We start from the raw sequence: 21,831 nt of genomic DNA, 5'->3' as shown, positions 1-21,831 counted from the left end.
CCAACCCCAGCCTGAATGCAAACCTAAGCACCAGGGCATTCCCGCGTCGGGGATTACCAGGCACGCTCTGCGTTTAAAAGAGATCCTAGTCTACACTTTGACTCAAGAGCATTTCATCTGCCGTAGCAAAGTGACCTTGGTTCATAACTTGTCTACAGGTTTCTAAAATAGAAGAGGATACTCTGAAAATGTGAAAGTTAATATTTAAAGACTCATGGGTTGATCCTCTGACTCAGTAACCCCAAAATGGTGAGTCTGTAGAAACATAGATTTGGAACTTCAAGTATCTACCTGACTGATGAAGTGAAAGATCTGGTCAACCCCAGAATATTCCCTTGAAAGAGTCCGATTGTATTTGCTTTAAAATATAATTTAGTTTAAGGCAGTGAAACTATGTATGATACCATAACAGTGGGTACATATCATTTTATATTTGTCAAAATCCATAGAATGTACAACACTAAGAGTGAACCCCAAGGTAAACTGTGGACTTTGCGTGCTAGTGATATGTCAATGTAGGTCCATCAGTTATAACAAATGTACTACTGTGGTGCAGGATCTTGATAGTGGGGGAGGCTGTGCATGTGTGGAGGACAGGTATATGGGAATTCTCCCTACTGTCTACTCAATTTTGCTGTGAACCTAAAACTGCTCTAAAAATAAAGTCTATTAAAAAAAAAATATATATATATATAACTATTATTTATATATAATTTAGGTCATATAAAAGATAACAGGAATAACATGAGAAAAATGTGTCTAAGTCCATTCGTGCTGCTATAACAGAATACCACAGTCTGGGTGGCTTATAAACACAGAAGTTTATTTCTCACAACTCTGGAAGCAGGGAAGTCTAAGATCAAGGCACTAGCAGATTCAGTGTGTGGTGAGAACCTGCTTCCTGGTTCATAGATGGCCATCTTCTCACTGTGTCCTCACATGACAGAAGGGCTGAGGGAGCTCGCTGGGGTCTCTTTTCTAAGGGTGCTAATTCCATTCATGAAGGCTCCACCCTCATGACCTAAATCACCTCCCAAAGACTCCATCTCCAAATACCATCATATTGGGGATCATCTCTCAACATATGAATTTTGGGGGGACACATTCAGTCTATAGCACTAGGCAGTGATTTTTTTTAAAGAAAATTTGGGCACCAATAGATATGATAGTGATAAATAAATAAGCGCTTGCTCACAAGTTCAAGTATGAAAAGAAACTAGGGAAGCCAAGTGGAGCCCAGGGCCATAACACTCAGGTGTGGCAGATGTCAATGACCCATTGTCCTCCCCAGGACCTCCATGTCCACATAGGGACATTTCCCTAGACTTGGGAATAGTTTACATTTTGGGTAACAATTTGGTGGATTGATTAAAAAATGATAAACTACCATATGAGAACTGTAACAAAATTTTACAGATTACATTCAACCCCCCTGGCATTGCAAAAAGAAAGCCAGACCCGAGCACCGTGGAATCCAGAACAGGTATAGTACCAAGGAGGGCTTTAATGGTAAACTAGATGAGACTTGTTTCTAACGCCTCATTTCTTCATCTCCATTGGCCTGATATCCTTCAGTTCCCCACTTATTTCACTGAATGCATGACTAACGGTGGAAAAAATCCTGCTGTGTTGTTGCAGACAATGGACCCTACAGATCCTCGTAGAAATATGCCTATGCCTGGTGAACCTGGTAGTCCAGAAGAAAGGCATTTGTGCCAGTTATCTAGTGGGATGACATTAGAAGGTAACTACATTGCCTCAACAGCACAAGACGAGGTTGCTGCCCTACCCATATCCCCTCGGCCCCCTTCTAAGCTCACCTGCAACCATGGAGGCCATTTCCCATCTCAAGTACCTGTATCTCTCAGCTTCTCAGTCAAGGCTTTCTCCCGCACCGTAGGAGCTTGTTGGATCTAGCTCAGGCATAACCCAAATGCAGGAGAGAATTGTGCCCTCTACCAGCGGCTGACAGAGATCAATGGGTAAATGGCCAGCTCTTTGTCTTACCTTTGGACAATTCTGAGGTGTGTACCACAAGGTTTCTTAGAGAGTCCCCACAGGGTTGCCCACAGTGGAAACTCACACATTAACTCACCATTTATTGGCTTTTCCCTTCCTGATCTCACCCACTCCCTCATGTGGGCTTCCTGGGATCACCTGCCAAATAAACTACCTCCACTCAAGTCCATGTCTCAGGCCTGCTTTGGGGAAAACTCAAAGTAAGACAGTCTCATCTACTTTTGGTGACTAATCTCCATGGCATTTCCCTAAGGTGACCTGTGTGAGGAAGTAGGATGGTCAGCCTTTAGGCAATGCTTGCTCTGGAGGGATCCTGCCTCACTCCCTTTCTTCCTTCTCCTTCCTCCTGATTTGTCTCAGGCATCACATAAAATGCAAGAGGAGCACTATATTTTATAGCTTCAAAGATTCTATCTCATTCATGGGTAAGTTCAAAGTTCTGCCAGAGACTGTCAATTCATGACACAAATCAAAGTTCATGAAATGAAAGACCAAGTTGTGTCCCACATTGTTCTGCTGTGTAATGGACTAGGAGGAAGAAGGTAGCTGTGCACTGAACCTCATGTGGAGGACCTGAGATTTCGAACCACGGAGCAGCGTCCTCACCAGAGTTGCAAGCCTGTCTCTGACATGTACCCAGTTTCCGTTCCTCATTGGCATTCTCACCATGGCCAGCAGATATTTTTACTGTAATCTTGACTGGTCCCTAGACGCTCTAAGACCGGTATCAGAGAGGAAATTATATTGACCTCACAGAAATACAGTGAAAATAAATCCACATAAAGAATGTTTTAAAAAATATATGAATGGCAAAAGCCAATGTTCGGTGATGCATGGACTTGAATTTCTAATTTCATCAGTAGGTTTAGGTCCGAAAAGACACTAAAGAAGTAATTGTTAATTTAAATACTATTATATTTTTAGTTTTTGAACCATATGAATGTATTAACTACTTTCAAAATTAAATCCAATATGCACACAAGAAAGAAAGATCATTACTTTGAAAAGCAGAACATTTTCTTTTTTTTTCAAACATAGTTGTAGGTATCTCAGATTTTTTCTAAAAAGTGACAATTGAGAATGAAAGAGAAGCTAAAATGACCTGTTTGACTAGTACTTGTTTAATATGTAAAATTATTCAAAAGATATTAATAATTAACAAGAAAATATCAGGCAAATTTTTATCCCTTTAGCAATGATCCCTTTTTCTAATCACTAGGTTCTGAAGACAAATTTATGAATGCTTATGCTCAGGTGTGTTTGGATATAACTTGGTCACTTATTCTAATTAGATGCAGTCTCATGCAGTCAGCCTATATCCGCTTTAATTAGATATATTTTTAGCCATTAAGAAGATTTCCCTTCTCTTTTCTGTTTTAATCTTATCAGCCAAATAGGAATATTTTTCCAAAGATTGAACATATGGGAGCACATATGCATCTGTACCTCTGGATATATAAAAATCAAAATAAGGTCTAAGAAAGGAAGTTGGTATTTTTGGCATCTTGCAAAGCTGGTTTAATTTTACTATTGCTTGCAGTGTGGTGTGGTATGGTATTACCTGTGGACTCTGCAACAGATTCCAAGAACACATTGATAAAACACTGACTTCGACAATTGTATTTGGTGCTTACAAAGGAGGAGTTTTCATGTAACTAAAAGCTTGATGTAGCTAGTCTTCCCAAGAGTTGGGAAAATACAAAAGGTGTTCATTACGTTCAAGAAGAATTCAAATAGTTCACAAAAAATAGAGTTATTTGTTAACATATCTATCTGATTCTTTTCAGAACTCCATCAGTGGCGAGAGATATTGATGATAAATCCAATGATGGCCTTGAACCCTTTATTGACAGCCTCAGGGCAGCCGAGGATCCCACTGGTTCCCTCACCATTTGAACCTCCAACTATGGATAGGTATTTCTCTCCAATATAATACTCTGGCCAAAGGAGCAAATGGATAATCATTAAGTTTTTGAATAATGTTAACCCCAGTGTTGTTTTATTGTCTAATGTTGTTTCAGTGAACTGTGGTTTAGTAATTTATGTCAAGATACCGTGCTGGCTGCCCCTTCAACACACTTCCCATCACTTACCCTTTGAGACTTGCTTGACATACTCGCTCAGCAAATAGCTAACAAGCACTTACTATGTGACAAGCATTGTGCAAGTGCAAACATTGGTGTGGTCTGCTCAGGCTGCCATAACAAAATACCACAGACCAGGTGGCTTGAACAACATAAATTTATTTCTCACAGTTCTGAAGGCTGAAAAGTCCTAGATCAAGGTGCTGGCAGGTTTGGTTTCTGGTGAGACTTCTCTCCTTGGCTTGCTGAGGCAGGGAGGCCGCCTACTCCCTGCATCCTCACATGGCCTCTTTCTCCTGATGTCTCTTCCTCTTCTTAAAAGGAAACTAGTCCTACTGGATTAGGGCCCCATCCTTATGACCTCATTTAACCTTAATTAGCTCCTTAAAGGCCCTCTCTCCAAATACAGTCACATTGGAGATTAGGACTTCAACATATGGATTTGAGGGGAAGAGGGGGACACAATTTAGTCCGTAACAATTAGGTCCCTGGATTTCCTGTGATAGAACAATTTTTTCTTCTCAATAAAAGTGAAATTATCAGTACTTAAGTTGTACACTCTGGCAGTTTCCTATCTCCCCTTCTTTAGAATATTTTGACATTCTGAGGAGGAAGTAAAAGCCATTATTTATTTTGTTCATGGAGCCTGAACAATAAAGTTGGACTTCTAGAGACCACTGAAGTTTGGCAAAAGAAATAAATCGTCCGCTGAGGTAGTCAAACACTGATCCCAGATGGCAAAACCCAAGCCAAAGTACGTCCATTAAACGGGAAAAGAATGGTGTGGCCAGAACAGTATGTTGGTCATGGAAAACAAGAGAGCAGTATTGATTTGATTAGATCTTTTTTTCCAGACATCTCTAAAACTTTCCCTTCCTGCTTTCTCTGTTGCATTGTCAGCGGGGTCAATCCTTCCTTAGTAGTCCTTCCTTTTTCTTACCATATTTCTACTTACACCAATAATAGAGAGTAGAGTCTGCAATCAAGAATGCAGGACTTTTGTACTTCATTTTGGGAAAAGATGATAGAATCCCATAAGCAATAAAAAAATCGCAGTGCTTATGCAATGGAAATTTTGTACAATTTCATCTTCATTTTATTTATCTTTATATCTTTTTTCCCTAGGGATTTATTGCCTTCCACTGTACCTCCAACTGACCCAAGACAGTTTTGTGTTCCTTCCCAATTTGGATCCTCTGGTCTACCAAATACAAATATGCCGAACCTGCTGTCCAACCGTGTCTACTCAGGTATGAGCAATAGATGGCTCTCATCTGTGGAGCCGCTGTGAACTGGGTGGCGGCATTAAGCTTGCGGTCAAATTTACTGCTAAATTTTGGAGGCAGAACTGTATGGTGGTTACACTTGCAGTTTCTGCAGTTGCTACTTAGGTTTAAATCATGGTTCCACCATTGTGTGACCAAGTGTCAGTTGCTTAACTCCCCCAATTATCAACTTACTGATGAACAACATGAAAATCTGCACTATTACTATCTGTCTTATTTTACACATGAGGAACTGATGAGGCCTTGAGGAGATGAGATCTGACATTAAAGGGGGTTGGGGCAGTTTATATATTGCCTGGTAGGTCATAGCGAGGACTTGCCTTTTATTCTGAGTGAGGCAAGAAGCTTTTGAGGAGTTTAAGCAAAGGAGTCACGCGGTCTGATGTATTTTACCAAGATCACTCTAGCTGCTGTGTTGGGGACAAACTTGACAGGATCAAAGTTCTGGGGATAAACTGATGAAAGTTAATGTGCTATTAGAACAGTCAAAAGATTATGATGGATTGGCCCTGGGTGGTGACAGTAGAAATAGGAATTATTTTGCAGGTAGAAACAAGAGGATTTTCTCACAGTTTAGATATGAGATGTGAGAGAAGGAGAGGCGTTATGGATGACCTCAAAAATTTCGGTCTGAGCAATCAGAAAGGTGGAACTGCTATTTACTGAGTTGAGGAAGATTGTGAGAGGAACAGAGTTCTTGGGGTGGAAGAGACAGCATAGGCTCAGTTTTGCTTACATTGCATTTGAGACGCCTAATAGACAATCAATGGGAGATGTCAGAAAAGCAGCTGAAGGTCAGGGAGCACTTCTGGAGACAGCCTGGAGATATAATTTTGGAAGTCGTCAGCATATACAAGACTAGATGAGATCATCTGCAGCAGGAGCGCAGATAGAAGTTAAAAGGATGATCCCTGGGACATACCAACAGGGTCGAGAAGATGAGGAGGGACAAGCAATGGAGAAACAGAAGGAGAAACAGTGAGGTGGGAGGACACCTAGGCAAGTACAGGGGGCTGGGAGCCAAGGGAAGAAAGTGTCTTAAGGAGAGAGTGAGCAACTGTGTCAAGTATGCCGCTCACAGATAAAGTAAGACGAAGACCAAGCATAAATATATGACTAGATTTAGCCATGTGGAGGTCATTGGTGATCTTGCTAAGAGCAATGTCAGTAGAGTGGTGTCAGTGAAAACACGACTGGTGGGAGCTCAAGAGAGAATAGGAAGTGAGAATTTCCTCACCATATTGAAGATCAAACATCTTTTCTCCCCAAAACTATATTCATGAGTTTCTGTTTGTCCGTGCTCTTCAATTCCAATAACTCTTAAGAGCTAGGAACAATGTGAGTGAAAATCTTGATACAAAACGAAACATGATTGTTGTCAGGTCCAGTGAAGACACTGGCCTGCCTGGATTTTAGCATGTTGCCTACTTCAGTGCATGGATCCACTGCGATGAGATTGGGCATCTAAGCAAGGGCCAGATGTGAAACTAGACACACCCACTGGAGTGGTCCTAGGACCAAAGAAGACAGTTGTCCTGGATGGAAGCCCCATCTAGCAGCAAGAATCCAGTAAATGTACAGCCCAAGGTTATAGGCAACCAATAAATAGACCAGCGAAATAGTTGCACTGCTGACTCAGAGTCCTTCTTAGTGATGAAGAAGCCACAAACTGCCAATATTTGGATACAAACAGGCAGGTTGACCCCCTGTCCTAGGGACATAAGTCAGGTCTCCCACCTCAAGGCTGAGGTGTAGGAGAGTAAGTAATGCCAAGGTAGGACCTCAGCCCTATGGAAACTGAGCTACTATGTAAGTTAGCAAAATATAAGCTAAGGCAGAGATCTATTTAAAAAACTGGGATATTAGGTTGAGAGTAGATTATTATAACTGGATTAGCACTAAATTTGATGTCATCTTTGGGAAAGAGAAAGAAACTTGGAATAGGTTTGATGAGTCTAGATTTCAGAGGGTCCTAAAATTCAGGTAATTAGAATGGTGCCCTCTACACTGGACTTCTCATGCAGACTTTCTCTGCATCTTTGGGCATTACACCATAGGCTGGCAGTTTCATGTATGCCAGCTGTCTAAAGGAGGATATCTTGAAGCCATTGAACTATAAAAATATAGAGCGATAGGGGCTGGCCCCATGGCCTAGTGGTTAAGTTCAACACATTCTACTTTGGCTGTCCGGGTTTGTTTCCCGGGCATGGACCTAAACCACTCATCGGCGGCCATGCTGTGGCAGTGACCCACATACAAAATAGAGGAAGACTGGCAGAGATGTTAGCTCAGAGCTAATCTTCCTCAAGCAGCAAAGAAGAAGACTGGCAACAGATTTTAGCTCAGGGCAAATCTTCCTCAGCAAAAAAATAAAAATAAAAAATAGAACTTCAGAGTTAGAAGGATTTTTAGAGGTCACCTCATCTAACCTCTGAATTTTACAAATGACAAAGAATCTCATAAAAAAAGATAGATGTAATATGGTTTCTTTCAAGATAGGTTATTATTAATAGGAGTTTAATGAGCTCTACTCACTTGGTACACAGCAAGTATAAGAAACACTTCTAGACTTCATGATACTTACCTTCTTGTTGGGGAGAACAGATTTACACATGTAAAACTATCATTGAACAAAACTATGTATATTAAGCACAATTTGTGCTTCTGTTATTATAGGAGTGTGGTCTGTAGACCTGTGCTGGTCTGTGAAGAGTTTGTACAAATAAATGCATAAGCAGAGAGTAAGGGCTTAGAAACTTTTACAGCAATTTGACAAGGCCATTTTATGTCTGTTAATCTAATAATTTTTAAAAACTGTGCTTGTATTTGTCCTTGTTTTAATTTCCATTTTCTAAAAAATCATTTTATTGTATTTTTTAAAAGTATTGATCCATGATGGGTTGGAAATTTAAAAAGAAAATAATGGTCCTTCACCATAGACGGTTTGAGAAGCATCAGTATAGACTGTAAGTGCATTAGGAGTCCAGAAAAAGAAAAAGTCCATAAAAACATGAAGTTACCAGGCAAGAATAGAGCCTTGAATTCTGGTGATGCTGCCATTATTTCAAGACACCTTGGAAGGTTGACACAAACAAAGAATGTAATTGTGGCCTGACTCCATTGAAATCGTTTTGGAAAAAGTATTTGCCTCAGATATATCAAAAAGTCCACAGAGAAGGCTGGCCCCGTGGCTTAGCGGTTAAGTGTGTGCGCTCCGCTACTGGTGGCCCGGGTTCGGATCCCGGGCGTGCACCGACACACTGTTTCTCCGGCCATGCTGAGGCCGTGTCCCACATACAGCAACTAGAAGGATGTGCAACTATGATGTACAACTATCTACTGGGGCTTTGGGGGAAAAAAATAAATAAATAAAATTAAAAAAAAAAAAAGTCCACAGAGAGAACTTTATGTTTTATCCACTTAAATCAATGCATTTATTTCCAGGTATTTCAGTGCATCGAGATGCGTTTAGTTGTTTTTTTTTAAAGGTCAACTAATTCCTCTTGTACCAAAATAATTTAAAAAGCTATCAATTTTTACTTCCAAGGCAGGAGATCAAGAGATCATAGTCCATTTCATCTTTTTTCCTTCTGAAGTATGGCAGGAAAACGTTGCCTATCATGAGACCCATACTTAAAGAAAAAAAAAACTATCTAGTGTCATCACACCATCACCAAAGCGGCTCTAAAATGCTAAACAGCAACGATCTGATACAGTTTCCAGCATTGTGCTCAACTGGTGGTTTTCTGCAGATACTGTCATAAATCATCATATTTTATTTTATTATTTTCAAATGGATGTTGTTAATTTGTTTGTGGGGTGGCATGGTGGTTTTCTTTTTTAAGGTTGGGGCATTTTACCACCTGAATCCATAAAGGCAATGGCTAGAAGGAATGAAATGATTCAGAGGCAGCATACTGCCAGGTAACGTAGCAATGTTGTTTTATTTATTTTCTATTCATTCGTTTGTTTATTCATTTGTTTTATATATAAAATGTATATATATATACACCTTTATATACACATTCATTCATTATATTTGCATATTGTATTTGTACATATTATGTTTGTGTATATATATATACACTGATTATATACATATATACATATATGCACACACTCTGATTACTTACAAAAAGTGTTTCAGGAATATTACAACAGGAAACATATGCAAACGTACACAGGTTGGTGACGGATAAAAGCAAGATTAGAAATTACATAGTGAAGCTAAGTCTACAGATCATGATACTATGTCAATGTCTCATAATTAAAATGCCTAGCTGTGACTCCTCTGAAATTCATATTGGCATTTCTGTCTTAAATGACTTCAATTCTGCCCAAAGATAAGAGCCAAGCTTGCCAACCCCCCTTCAGACTACAGCCTCAGAGCCCAGACAGCCCCATGTCAGCCCAACAGTGGCCTTCAGCAGTAGTGAAGCACAGCAATAACGACTAGGGTATGGCTGGGGGGTGAGAGAAGGCATCAGTCAGTTTTCTCGCCACTGAACCTTAAGGGGTCCAAATGATGACCAATTAGCAAAGTAAGCAAACACACTAACGAGTCCTCCCCCTTCCCCCTCCCCTCACCCCTCCACTTGGGTTAATTTGTAATAGCTGAGACTTGCATTGACTTATTGTTTCTTGAGTTCCACTAAAATTGCAGGGTTTTAAAAACCTCTTCCCAGAACATTAGTTTCTTTGAAGATTAATCTCTGGCAAGAAACAGCTCTTTTTTTTTTTTTTTTTTTTTTTTGGTGAGAAAGATCAGCCCTGAGCTAACATCCATGCCAATCCTCCTCTTTTTTGCTGAGGAAGACTGGCCCTGAGTTAACATCGTGCTGATCTTCCTCCACTTTATGTGGGATGCCGCCACAGCATGGCCTGACAAGCGGTACGTCAGTGCACGCCCGGGATCCCAACCCGGCCACCAGCAGCGGAGCGCGTTCACTTAACCGCTACGCCACGGGCCGGCCCAGAAACAGCCCTGTCTTGCACTATCCCCACCCTGGCTAAATGTGCCATGTCTGTTAGAGGTAATGCTCTAAAGACTGGCCTCGGACTTGCATTGTGCAAGTCAGCCAAACCCTTCACCCTCAGATCTTACTCCAAACTCTCCTTCCCAGTGGCTTTGTGGGGGATTTGTGTTTCCACCTAACAGACTTCAGATACACAGGAAATCACAGGTGCTACTTTAGGGAAGGCAGAGGGCGGTTAAAATTATATTTCTAATGGTTTTCTTGGGTTGTATAAAATATTGTTTTGTTTTTAGGATGGAAATGGAAATGCATGCCGTTTACCAGCAAAGGAGAATAGAAAAAGTTAATCCCAAGAGACTAGCAGGCCTAGGGCTACCATTCCTCTGTGGCTCCAGTATCCCAGTTAGCCCAGCCGCCTACCATGGCAGAGGCTTGCTCCCTGCCAGTGACCTGCATTTTCACAGAAGTGCCCTGAGAAACCTTCAGGGGAACCCCATGCTAGTGACAACTGGTCCACGCTTTCTAGAGAGCTGGGGCCAGAAATGTCGTCGTCTCAGGAGAGGTACAGGGAATCAGAAAGTTCTAGACAGTGATAATGAGAGTTCCAAAAGTCAAGCAGAAGAGAAAACCCTAGGTCAGACTCATGCTATTCCCTGTGAAGAGGATGAGTATGCAAAAGACCCGGAAACTGAAGCTCTCAACCATCAGAAGTCCAGCAAAACCAATGAAAAGCCAGGCACAGCTCTTGCCAACACCTGTGGAGAGCTGGAGATCACCCATAGAAAGCCCTGGGGAGCTCGCGGTGCTCTCCTTGAAGCAAAGGCCTGGGACAGTGACAAAGAGAAGGCTTCAGAGCAGATTTTTGCAGCCTGTAGTGAAAAGACTGGGCTTTACCCCCCAGTTCCTCGACCACCTCTGCCAGGTGGGTGTCCAGGGGCCAATGGCCAATGGCAGATCCTCATGAACCGCAGGTCATCAAGTCTCTTAAGTTATTATATGGTGTACTGTAACCATTGTATTTCTTTTTATCCTTCTTTTTCCTAATCCTGTTTAGAATTATCTCTTCTTGAAGACACTTTAATGTGTTAGTTCCAATCAGCCATGTCAGTGAAACTTGTCTCTATTTATAGATTGCTATATAGAGAATTTTCAGCAAAGGCTAGGAAGGTAAGAATGAGGAAGGATAGGAAAACCTACCAGAATTTTTAATTCAAATTTTAATTTAAAGTACTGTTAATCTCTTCAACACATAATAGAGAGGCTTCTTGCTTAAAAGCATGAATTCCATCTCCCTTGTATTTAAGGGTAGAAAAAAATAGATGATTAAACAGAAGCATTAACTTTCAGTGCCCATTACTGTTATAATACCTTCTAACCTAAAAGTATTAATGCACTACCCAAAAAAACACACTGAATAGTTTTCTAGAACTTCTTTAGATAAAAATATTTTAAAACACAGGGATTTGGGGGGTCTGTAATCTAGCCACCGTACCAACTGCTTCCCTTACAAAATGTTAAATTGCCATTTTGATGAAGATGTAGCTAAATTTTTGCATCACCTAGAGAGTGTGATAAATCACAAAACATCATAGAACATGGTAGTGTTAACCTGGAGAGTGAAATGCACAGAGCATTTCTATTGGAATCTGAGAGAAGCTGGAGCAGTTCTGGAATTTCTTTGTTTATTTACGATAATGCTGTCATTAAAGATCCTTTGGAGGAAGAAAAGAAAGGAGGCAGCTAAGCTTTTTAGAAAACATCTCTCAGTAACTCTTAATGCCTTTTAAGGAGTTTATATATAGATCTATATAAAAGGACCACTCTGTGGTAATAGAATGTGAGGAAATTACTGTAACTATACACAAAACTGTGCACTTCCCCCTTTTCCCTGGAAATTTTATACCACAAAATAATTCCCTTTCCACTTTAAAGGAACACACACACTGGTTACAACTGGGGAAAATCTGTCTTTGGATGAAGATATTCAGAAATGGACCGTGAATGACGTGCACGACTTCATTAGTGGCCTGCCAGGTTGTTCAGACTATGCTCAGGTGACTAAATATTTAAGAATTTTCATAAAAATAAGATACTTTGAAATATAGTTCCTTCATAATGAGTTCTGTCAAATTTGCATTTTGCACCTAAAGAGGATTCCTAATAATCTCCCCTTTTTACGTCATTGGCTACCCTGGGAAAGGAGCCTCTGAATGGTGGAGCTTGGGTCATGTGCTCACACCCCAGCTGCAGGGTAGGCTGGGAAAGCCAGTGTCTGGCTTTAGTTTCTGTTCCATTAAGACTCTAAGAGATGGGAATTCCCCCTAAATTAGGAGATTCAGAGGCCAAACATCCAAAAAAAATGAGAAATGTTTACTCCGTTTCCTAATTGCCCATATAACAAACATTTTTGGGGCACATACTTCTGTCCTAGAAGTTTTAGGCTACTCAAAATAGGTAACAGATATCTGCTTTATTCTAAAAAGGACAAGAAGGCAATAGATCTGAAAAGCAGGAAATTATTTTTAAATTCTATATGCTGGGGCAATATACAAAATTGCATACACACATTCAATCTGGTAGATAAATAATATTTTTTAAATTATAATGAACTGTCAGGACAGTTGGAAAGACTAGTTTTACTCTTATGGGAAAACTGGTGACAAAAATGATGGTTTGGCAACTTGTTGAAGTTTATGTCAATGCTACATTTTCATGCATATAGTGTGCTTTTTCAAGGGATTCAATAACACAACTCCAAGCAACAATGTGCCTATTAAATCTGGAATCATTATCTTTGGTTTATATATTAAAGGAAAAGAAAGCAAGGAAGTGACATTATGATTTAATGACATCATAATTAACTGATGTTAGAGATAACTTTTTTCAAATCTTGGTTTTGTAATAATATTTTCCTTCGGTATAATGCTGTTAATTCTTTTTCTTTTTTTCTTTCTTTTTTTGTTCTGTTTATGAGACTTATGGAAAAATGATATAGAGAGTAGTAATTAAGAGGATGGCTTATGAAACCAGAAAGTACAAGTTCAAATCCTGGCTCTCCCACTTTCTGGACGTGTGATCTAGAACAAGTTGCCTCTCTTCTAGAACTGTGCTTCAGTTTTTTCATCTGTAAAATGGGGATAATAGTATAATACACTCTCAGAGGATTGTTGTAAGCAGTAAAGAGTGCCTGGCACCTTGTAAGTACTCAATAAATGCTAATTTCATCATTATATCAGAGGCTGCTAGAGAGACCAGAATGACAAGTTACTTATGAGGCAAGTTGTATTCTTCAAGTCACCCTCTTTGTCTTTTTGCATACTTGATAAAAATTTTTGTCCTATTGTCTCCTATTCAATGAGTATAACCTTATTATTTTATTGTTAGTCATTAACTATGGGTTAACCACTTTTTAAATTTATTCTATGCCATTTACCAAGTACCGCATCAACCACCGGTACAATGAAGTTACCAAATTCTGATAACAGCCAGAAACACACAACCCTGTGTATAATGAACACGTGATTGCTGACTTCTGATGGATTGAATCTGTTTGAACTCTCATTATTCTTAATCAGTCATAAAAGTGCAGTTTATAATAACCACTCTTGTAATAAATAATATTATATGCATTTCATACTTTATCACCCCAAAGGTCCTCTTATGGGTACACAGAAGTCACATAAACACGAATACCCCAAACTTTGCTGACTCATTATCTCTCCCCAACAGGATGTCAGTGCTCCCTTCCCCATCCCAAGAAATGGTGCAATTATTTCTAGGTGTTTCTCAAATATGTTTATGATCAAGTCCTGCTCTTGTTTCCTCATTAAAGTCTACTCCCTACCAGTGACTGCTGGGGAGATCAACTGCCAGAATGCCACTGCTCTGCTGGGCACGACCCCACCGTGCTCGGTGATGGTGTTCTGCACAGAAACAGGGGAAGCCCTGGACGCACCTGGGTGCAGTCTGGGCGCAACAGGCCCTGAAGAAGCACAGCTTGTGCACAACTCTCACAAGGACCCTGTCTAAAATGTTCCAGTCAGTTTTTACTCACAGCCCCTGGGACTAGTTGGGGTTACCCCCACTGTCTCCTCCCACCCACCCCAGTCCTCTTCTTCCTCACCTCTGCCTTAGGTGCCTACTCAGCAGCCTCCCACCACCTGCCTCCTGTAGGTAGGAAACGAAATTAAGAAAAAAATAACCACAACTGAAACCCAAAGCCCCTATGCAAATGAGCTCTTTTAAGCAGAGAGAGGGTTGGTGGCTCAATGATTAGGGACACCCAGGAGACCCTGCAACACGTTTTGTTCGTTCTAAGTAAATGTCTAGTTCAAAGAACTCAGCAGATAAAATATTCTCTCTTTAAAAATAACTGAAATTACCAAAAATATGTGCACATTTATATTGGTGCCCTTAGCCTAAACTGCTCTTGTGAGAATGAATGGGAGGGACATCTTCTGAGTGACAGTGGCATTTTCTACCTCTTTGCGTCAGGCCCAGGGTTCATCTGCCATGGCTGAGGGTTAGACCCGCACACATTTCAGACCCTGGCTGCCAACCTACCTCTGTTTGAAAATGTATCCCTGTGATTTCTTGTTCTTTGGATGCTCATTCATGGTCCCTTCACTGCCCACTGCAATCCCTACAAAGGAAAGAGAAATTAAGCAAAATTTCCACCATTAATATACTTAACTATTTTCCTCGGCACTACTTTTTTTGAAAGGCAATGGAATTAAGCAGGGAAAATCCTAGATCAGAATCATAAACTCTATGTTATTTTACAAGTTCTCCACTGGCAAGCTGTGCTTCTTGGGCAATTCACTTAACCTTTGCTACCTTGGTTCTCTCATTTATAAAAGATCTTAATAATAATGCTTACTCTTCGTTGGGCACAGACTATATGCCAGGTACTGTACTAAGCACATCAATTAGATTATCTCCTAAACTTAATCTATTATATAATTCTGCAAAGAAGGTATTAACCCTATTTTGCAGCTGAGCAAAACTAAGCATCAAGGTGGTTAAAAGAATAAATACTTGAAAAATGTGTATGTGACCACAAACCTAGCTCTTTCCATTATAATTACTCTACACTGAGGATACTGGGCCATATGGTTTCCAGTCAAGGGTACCTGGGCCCCAAGGAGTTCTCAAATGTGGTAACATGGATCCTTAAGTTATTCTTGGTATTTAAAAAAATTTAAGAGAGATTGTACAGTTTCCCAAGATAAGGCTACAAGACTAGCTCAAATTCAGCTTTTTTGCTTTCGCCCAAATTAAGTTAATTCATATTAGCCATTCTATGATTTGCTTAATTAAAATAGGAAAAGAAATAATTACTTAATAAATATGGTTGTAAATAACTACAATCTATTAGAACACAAAGTTCCTCGTACAGAATCTTCCCAAGAAGATTCTATTTTTCAGCCAGTTCCGAGGCAAGGAATACATAGTGGAAACAAGACAAATATGTTTCATTTTCTTATGGAGCTTATAGCCCAGAAGAGGGACGCCAGGAAGGGATTCCACCTCAGTGTGACCGTGCTATGAGAGGGCAGGTATAGGAATGGTGGGAACACACAGGATGGCCTCGTGGCTTCCTGAAGGAAGAGGCATCAAAAGTGAGGCCTAACGGTGAGGAGTTTACCAGCTGAGGGGATGTTAGGTGGGAAGGAGGCAAAGAAGCAATTTCCAGGCAAGGACCAGGAGCCAGAGAGAATTTAGCACAGCTGGGATTTTGAGAGTAGTTCCCAGTGACTAGGGAGCCAGGGCCAAGGTGGGAGAGATGAGGATGGCAAGACAGGAGACTGAAGTGGGAGAAGGGACCAGGTCACAAAGAGCCTTGAAGACCCAGTGAAGGATTATGACTTTATCCTGGAGGCACTAAAGATTTTAAGCAGGAGTGGCATGATTGGGTTTATAATTCAGAAAGGTCACTCAGGTTGCTTTTATGAAAATAGGTTGAAGAAGACAAGACTAATGGGGAAGCTTCCTCAGATGAGCAATAATGGAGTTTGATCCAGGATAGGAGCAATCGGATGGGCAGATAAGAACACTATCTAAGAGATAGAATTGGCACAATTCAGCTTCTAAGTTAAAGGTATACATTAGGGAGCCTTCAGTATGTAGAGAGACACTCACTGAAGCCAAGAGAGAGACTGAGATGAATCAGGAAGACCAAAGAGGACCTGAATCAGAAGCCTAAAGAACCCTAACACATAAGGATGAACAAAGAAACGGTAGCCACAAAAGTGACTGCAAAGGAAAGGGCAGAGGGTTCCCAGGACGGAGAAGCCTCACGAAGGCAAGGGAAGAGCATTTTTCATGAAGGCGTAGTCAATAACGTCAAATGCAGTCAGGAGCATAAGAAATATGAGGACCGAAAAATATCCATGTGCTTGGTAAGAACAGAGACCAGAGACCCAGAGGAGAGCAGGTTTAATGGGCTGGTGAGGGTAGAAGTCAGACTCCTTGAGACAGGAATGACTGGGCAGTAAGAACATGGAAACAGGGAGCATGAAAACTCTTTTGAGAAACTGGGCTGGGAAGGGGCCGAGAGACATGGAGCAGTATCTAGAGATGGAGTGAGGAAGCGTTTGCGTATTTTCATTATTATTGCTCGTTGAATGATCGTGGAGACTGACTTAAATGCCAATGGGAAAGAGCCAGCCAAGGTGAAGAGAGGGGATTGTCTATTGAGTGGAGCCCCAAGGTGGGAGGAGTGAGGACCCACAGCCTAGGTGGAGAGATTGTTTTTAAACAGTGAGGGACCCCTTTTCCACCGTATCAGGACAGAGAGAGAAAATGTTGGTTTTTAGGTTTGTTGGGCAGAATTAGAGGAAGTTCTTATCTACTGGTTTCTTTTTTTTTTAATTAGGAAGTTATATGATCTGCTGAAAATGAGGGAGGATTCTGTGGGGTCTAAAGTTTGAGGAGTGTGAAGAAAGCTTGAGCTAGAAGGCAGAGAAAGCTCGGCAGATTAGGACTGCCAGGCAGGGTGAAGTGGGCGAACGTGAGATGACGGTACTACCCATCTGCCCAGTCTTTTCTACCCATCTCTTTATCTGCCTGGAACCTTTGTCCACCAGCAGCCTTCCTCGTTTCTGGAAGAAAGGAGGGCATGGTCACATCCACTGCACAGTCGGAGCAAACAGGCCCTGCTGGAAAGTTCCAGCATCACAGCTCTCACCTGCATTTCCTCTCCTCCCTTTACTGTTCTTGTGAGGGGGAGGCAGTGGACGGAAGGCACTGCACCTGTAAATGTGAGAGATGAAGTTTGCTGCGATGTCTTTTACCTGCATCCCTTTTCTCAGACTATCTGCCTGCTCATTGATTTGTCCAGCAATGTTTATTGCACGTCTTCTGCTGTGTGCCAGCCACAGCGTTACGGGTACGTGGGCAAAGGCGGTACGGCCCTGACCTCAGATAGCTATTCCAGGTTGCAACTGAGTCCTATAAACAGAGACTTACCACTCCAAAGGTTGTTAAAGAGCACAAACAACGTGATACTGGAGCACAGAAGAGAGAGTAACTGAAAATAAGAAATTTTATGAATTTTTGTGTCATCCTCAAGCAGTCTTAATGTTTCCTCCAAAACTAAAATATCTATATATAAAACAAGAATTTTTTTAAAAAAGACATGTAGACAAAGTTAACACCTTTCATATTTAATCAGGTATTTAAAGATCACGCAATTGACGGAGAAACTTTACCATTACTCACAGAGGAGCATCTTCGAAGCACGATGGGATTAAAGCTAGGGCCGGCACTAAAGATCCAATCCCAAGTAGGTGATTTTGCATAACTAAATATGTATTAATGGTATGAAGCTTAAGAGAAATATGTTACTTTTATTTTGTTGCAATATTATTAATACCTATTGAACCTCTTTATTAAGCATTTCCCCTCTGTGGGTGGGGACATGATAGAAGGGAGGGAACCTGAAAACGTTGGATGGCGTGGTGGTACACGTTTCTGGGAAGGCACCAGTGTGCTGGTAAATGTTTAACAACCAGCTCTCTTTAAAAACAAAACTGAACGCTGATTTGTAGCATTTGTCAATTTCTGCAGTGTAAATACTCCCAGAGTGACTGACAAACTCCTAGTGTAATGTCACTGATACAGAATTGGGAAGAGACACACAGCAGCACCCCATTTGAGAGTATTTTCACCATACGGATAAAACAGGTGTAAACAACCTCAAGAGCAAGATAATAATAAATAATAATAGTAAAATAATTAGGTAAAAACAATTAAGAAGTGATGTTTTGGGTATTACTTTAGTTTTCAATATAATTTATTTAATTGTGAGTTCATATAATTTAATTTTTAAGAATGACATGTTTAGGGGCTGCCCAGTGGGGCAAGTGGTTAAGCGCATGCACTGCGCTGCGGTGGCCACGGGTTCGCAGGTTCGGATCCCAGGTGCGCTCTGATGCACCGCTTGTCAAGCCATGCTGTGGAGGTGTCCCATATAAAGTAGAGGAAGATGGGCACGGATGTTAGCTCAGGGCCAATCTTCCTCAGCAAAAAAAAAAAAAAAGAGGAAGATTGGCATCGGATGTTAGTTCAGGGCTGATCTTCCTCACAAAAAAAAAATTAAAAAAAAAAAAAAGAATGGCATATTTAACAACTGGATTGCAGATTTCCTAAAAATTTAATAACTGGCTCTTGAGGGCAGGAACAAGCCAGCTCCAGCACACCACTTCTCACCACCTCCACTGCTTCCTTCTGGACTAAGGCACCGTCGTCTCTCATTAGGTTACTGCATTAGCCTTCTAACTCTTCCCCCTGCTCTGCCCTTGCCCACACACAGCCTATTCACAAAGCAGGAAAGAAGGATCCTTTGAATACATAAGACAAATCATGTCACTCTTCTGCTCAAAAGTCTGCAAGAGCTCCCTATTGCCTTCAGAGTAAAAGTCAAAGTCCTGTATTATTTGCACTCCTCCCCACCCACAACCACCCTTAACTTCCTGACCTCATCTTCTACTTCTCTCCCCTTCAATTACTGCTTTTGCCCACCCGCTCGCCCCCGGAAGCTGCTTGAACATCTAGGCATGCTCCACCACAGGGCCGTTCCCTCTGCCTGGGATGCTCTTGCCCCTGATATCCTCCTGCTCTGCTCCCTCATCTCCTTCATCTGTGCTCCACTCTATCTTTCCAATGAAGCTTCACGGTGCGCCCTATTTAAAATTGCACATGCCCGGCCCCCACACATTTTCCTGCTGTCCTTGTTTCTGCTCTTCTCTTTTTCCCCGTAGCACCCATCACCTGCAATCATACCATATAGTTTACTTATTTGTTATATTCATGTTTATTGTTGATTTCCCATGACCCAACGAGAATGTAAGCTCCATGAGAGCAGAGGTCTTTGTGTTTTATTGCCTGATGTATCCTTAGAAATGCAAGATCCATAGTAGTTAGTAATTATTTGTTCCAAGAATGAGTTTCCTAAAAGTGAAACCTAGAAGCATCAACTAATTCTTCCCAGAATTTATACAGGACACTATCTACCTCAATGCATGTTTATGCCAGGAGCTGAGATTTCAGAATGCCCTTCAAAAACCATTTTTATTTGCCTAAAATGTTTAGGATAAAGTAGTTCTTTATTTCTAGTGCAAATACTTTAATGTTTCCATTGGCATTCTTTTTTTCAACTTTTTATTTTGGAATAATTTTAGATATAGAAAAGTTGCAAAGATAGTACAGAGAGTTCACCCAGCTTTTCCTAATGTTAACATCTTACATAATGTGGCTCATTTGTCAAAACTAAGAAATTAACATTGGTACAATATGGTATTCACTTTTAAATAATTTGTTTATTTTTTTAGTGAGGATACTATATCTCTTGGCATACTTACAATGACACTGCATGGTTTTTTTCTCAAATCAAATTTTCCTTGGCTTTGATTTATCACTTTGGCTTTTTTTTTTTTGGTCCTTATAACATGGCCAACTCCAAGTCATTCTTAATCTTCTCCTCACTTGCTGTTAGCATTACCCCCCTATATCATTTTCACGAGGCTGTAGTCATTTCCTGTACTCCCACCTGATATGTATAAGTGCCTCCAGGAAGCCCAACTGAGCTGTTATATCCCAGGCTCCATCTGCCAGCATAACAGGACAGGACTCCCACAGAACCTGGGAGGGAAGGTCCAGCTGATGCCAGATGTTCAACCAAAAAGAACAGTTGTAAAGTCCTTGGGATTGGGAATGTCCAGGGATCCAATTGAAGCAGTAGAATTGGAAGGTTCTGAGTAACATCTGGAAGACCCAGGAGGTGAGCAGGCAGGAGTTCATCAGTGGATAAGATAACAAAGTCGCAATCTCCAAAATGGGAATCAAGGGCAAAATTCCATGTCAGTGAGCCCTGCTAAGAAGAAGAAAACCCACCCTCCAGAACAGAAACTTAGAAGGTGGGCCAGAACTGTGCATACAGGGAAAGGGGTAGGAGAAGAAAAAGTTACTGGAATTTGAGAACTCCCAGAATGGAGAAAGCTGGGTTTGAGCTGTGACAATGTGAACCACATAGAAATCTCCTGGGTCCCATTCAGGGTCAGGTTTGTGGAGGAGTCCAGTGGTTAGCACAGGGACACCAAGACCCAGAGCAGCCTCGTTTATGTCTCAGCACTGAGCCAACTGAAGGCTAGCTGTGCGCTGAGGCTGCCTAAAGAATTCCAGCCTCAGCCGGGAGAAGGCCTGGCTGGGTGTTGGTGGAGGTGGAGTGGGGTTGTCTGTGGGACCTTTTGGGGGACCATTGGAAAAGGGCGAGGTGGAGTGAACTCAGAGGGAAATAGATGCATGTGCAGACGAAACACAGTAGAACCAGGAACGGGAATTGCAAAGTTACTCCCACTTTGATATCTAGTTTTACAGCAGTAAACGCTATATGATTCCAAGAGAAAGAAAAAGCCCACCATGTCCTAGAAACATGTCCCCTACAACTGTATAGATGCCCCATGCCTGAAATTACCTCAGGCTCCTTGCCATCTGTGGCTAAGCAGAGTACCCTGGGTTATTGAAAGAATTCATAGACTTAATTACTATAATTATTCTGTCTTCAAAGGTATCTCAGCATGTGGAAAGTATGTTCTACAAGAAAAGTCTTTCACTTCCTACCCATACAAAACAAGCATTTGATCAACCTGCAGAGACATTCCCTGTTTTGGATTCTAATTCCTGGGGTGATACATTGGACATTCCTTGTTCCCAGGATATACTAATTCCTAAAGGAATCCAGCAAGATACCATGAGAAATTAAAACCCTTGAAAAGCACGAACAGTCTTAATCAGTTTTCCAAAGAGTCTAGGATACTCTGAAGGGTGTGTGAGTTTTGCAGGACCAGATGGAGGCTGAGAGGGAGAGAAAGCCAGCCCTCCTGGAGCTGTCTTGGAGGAGGCCTTGCCCAAGAGGCTTCCTGAAGTGACCTCAGCACAAAGTGGCCGGAGGCGTATCCTTGGAAA

The 21,831-nt window shown here is 41.2% G+C and overlaps 1 protein-coding gene across 1 annotated transcript; it reads left to right on the top strand.

The window, feature by feature from the left end:
• The first annotated feature begins 3,847 nt into the window (after positions 1-3,847).
• On the top strand, positions 3,848-21,628 carry SAMD7 (sterile alpha motif domain containing 7). Its single transcript, XM_058555590.1, has 7 exons — positions 3,848-3,933; positions 5,229-5,353; positions 9,235-9,313; positions 10,659-11,287; positions 12,298-12,419; positions 18,041-18,151; positions 21,434-21,628. The coding sequence occupies exons 1-7, from the start codon at positions 3,848-3,850 to the stop codon at positions 21,626-21,628; spliced, it is 1,347 nt and encodes a 448-aa protein (XP_058411573.1).
• Positions 21,629-21,831: the final 203 nt, after the last annotated feature.

The sequence above is a fragment of the Diceros bicornis genome, chromosome 15, assembly GCF_020826845.1.
Source record: "Diceros bicornis minor isolate mBicDic1 chromosome 15, mDicBic1.mat.cur, whole genome shotgun sequence".
Taxonomy (NCBI): Eukaryota; Metazoa; Chordata; class Mammalia; order Perissodactyla; family Rhinocerotidae; genus Diceros; species Diceros bicornis.
The sequence above is the reverse complement of the archived record's forward strand: the minus strand, read 5'-3'. Positions and strand labels throughout refer to the sequence as shown.

Coding starts and splice junctions, on each gene's coding strand:
- SAMD7 (XM_058555590.1), top strand. CDS start 3,848: ATGGCCTTGAACCCTTTATTGACAGCCTCAGGGCAGCCGAGGATCCCA. Junction 3,934..5,228: donor GAACCTCCAACTATGGATAG/GTATTTCTCTCC, acceptor TTTTTTCCCTAG/GGATTTATTGCCTTCCACTG. Junction 9,314..10,658: donor CAGAGGCAGCATACTGCCAG/GTAACGTAGCAA, acceptor TTTTGTTTTTAG/GATGGAAATGGAAATGCATG.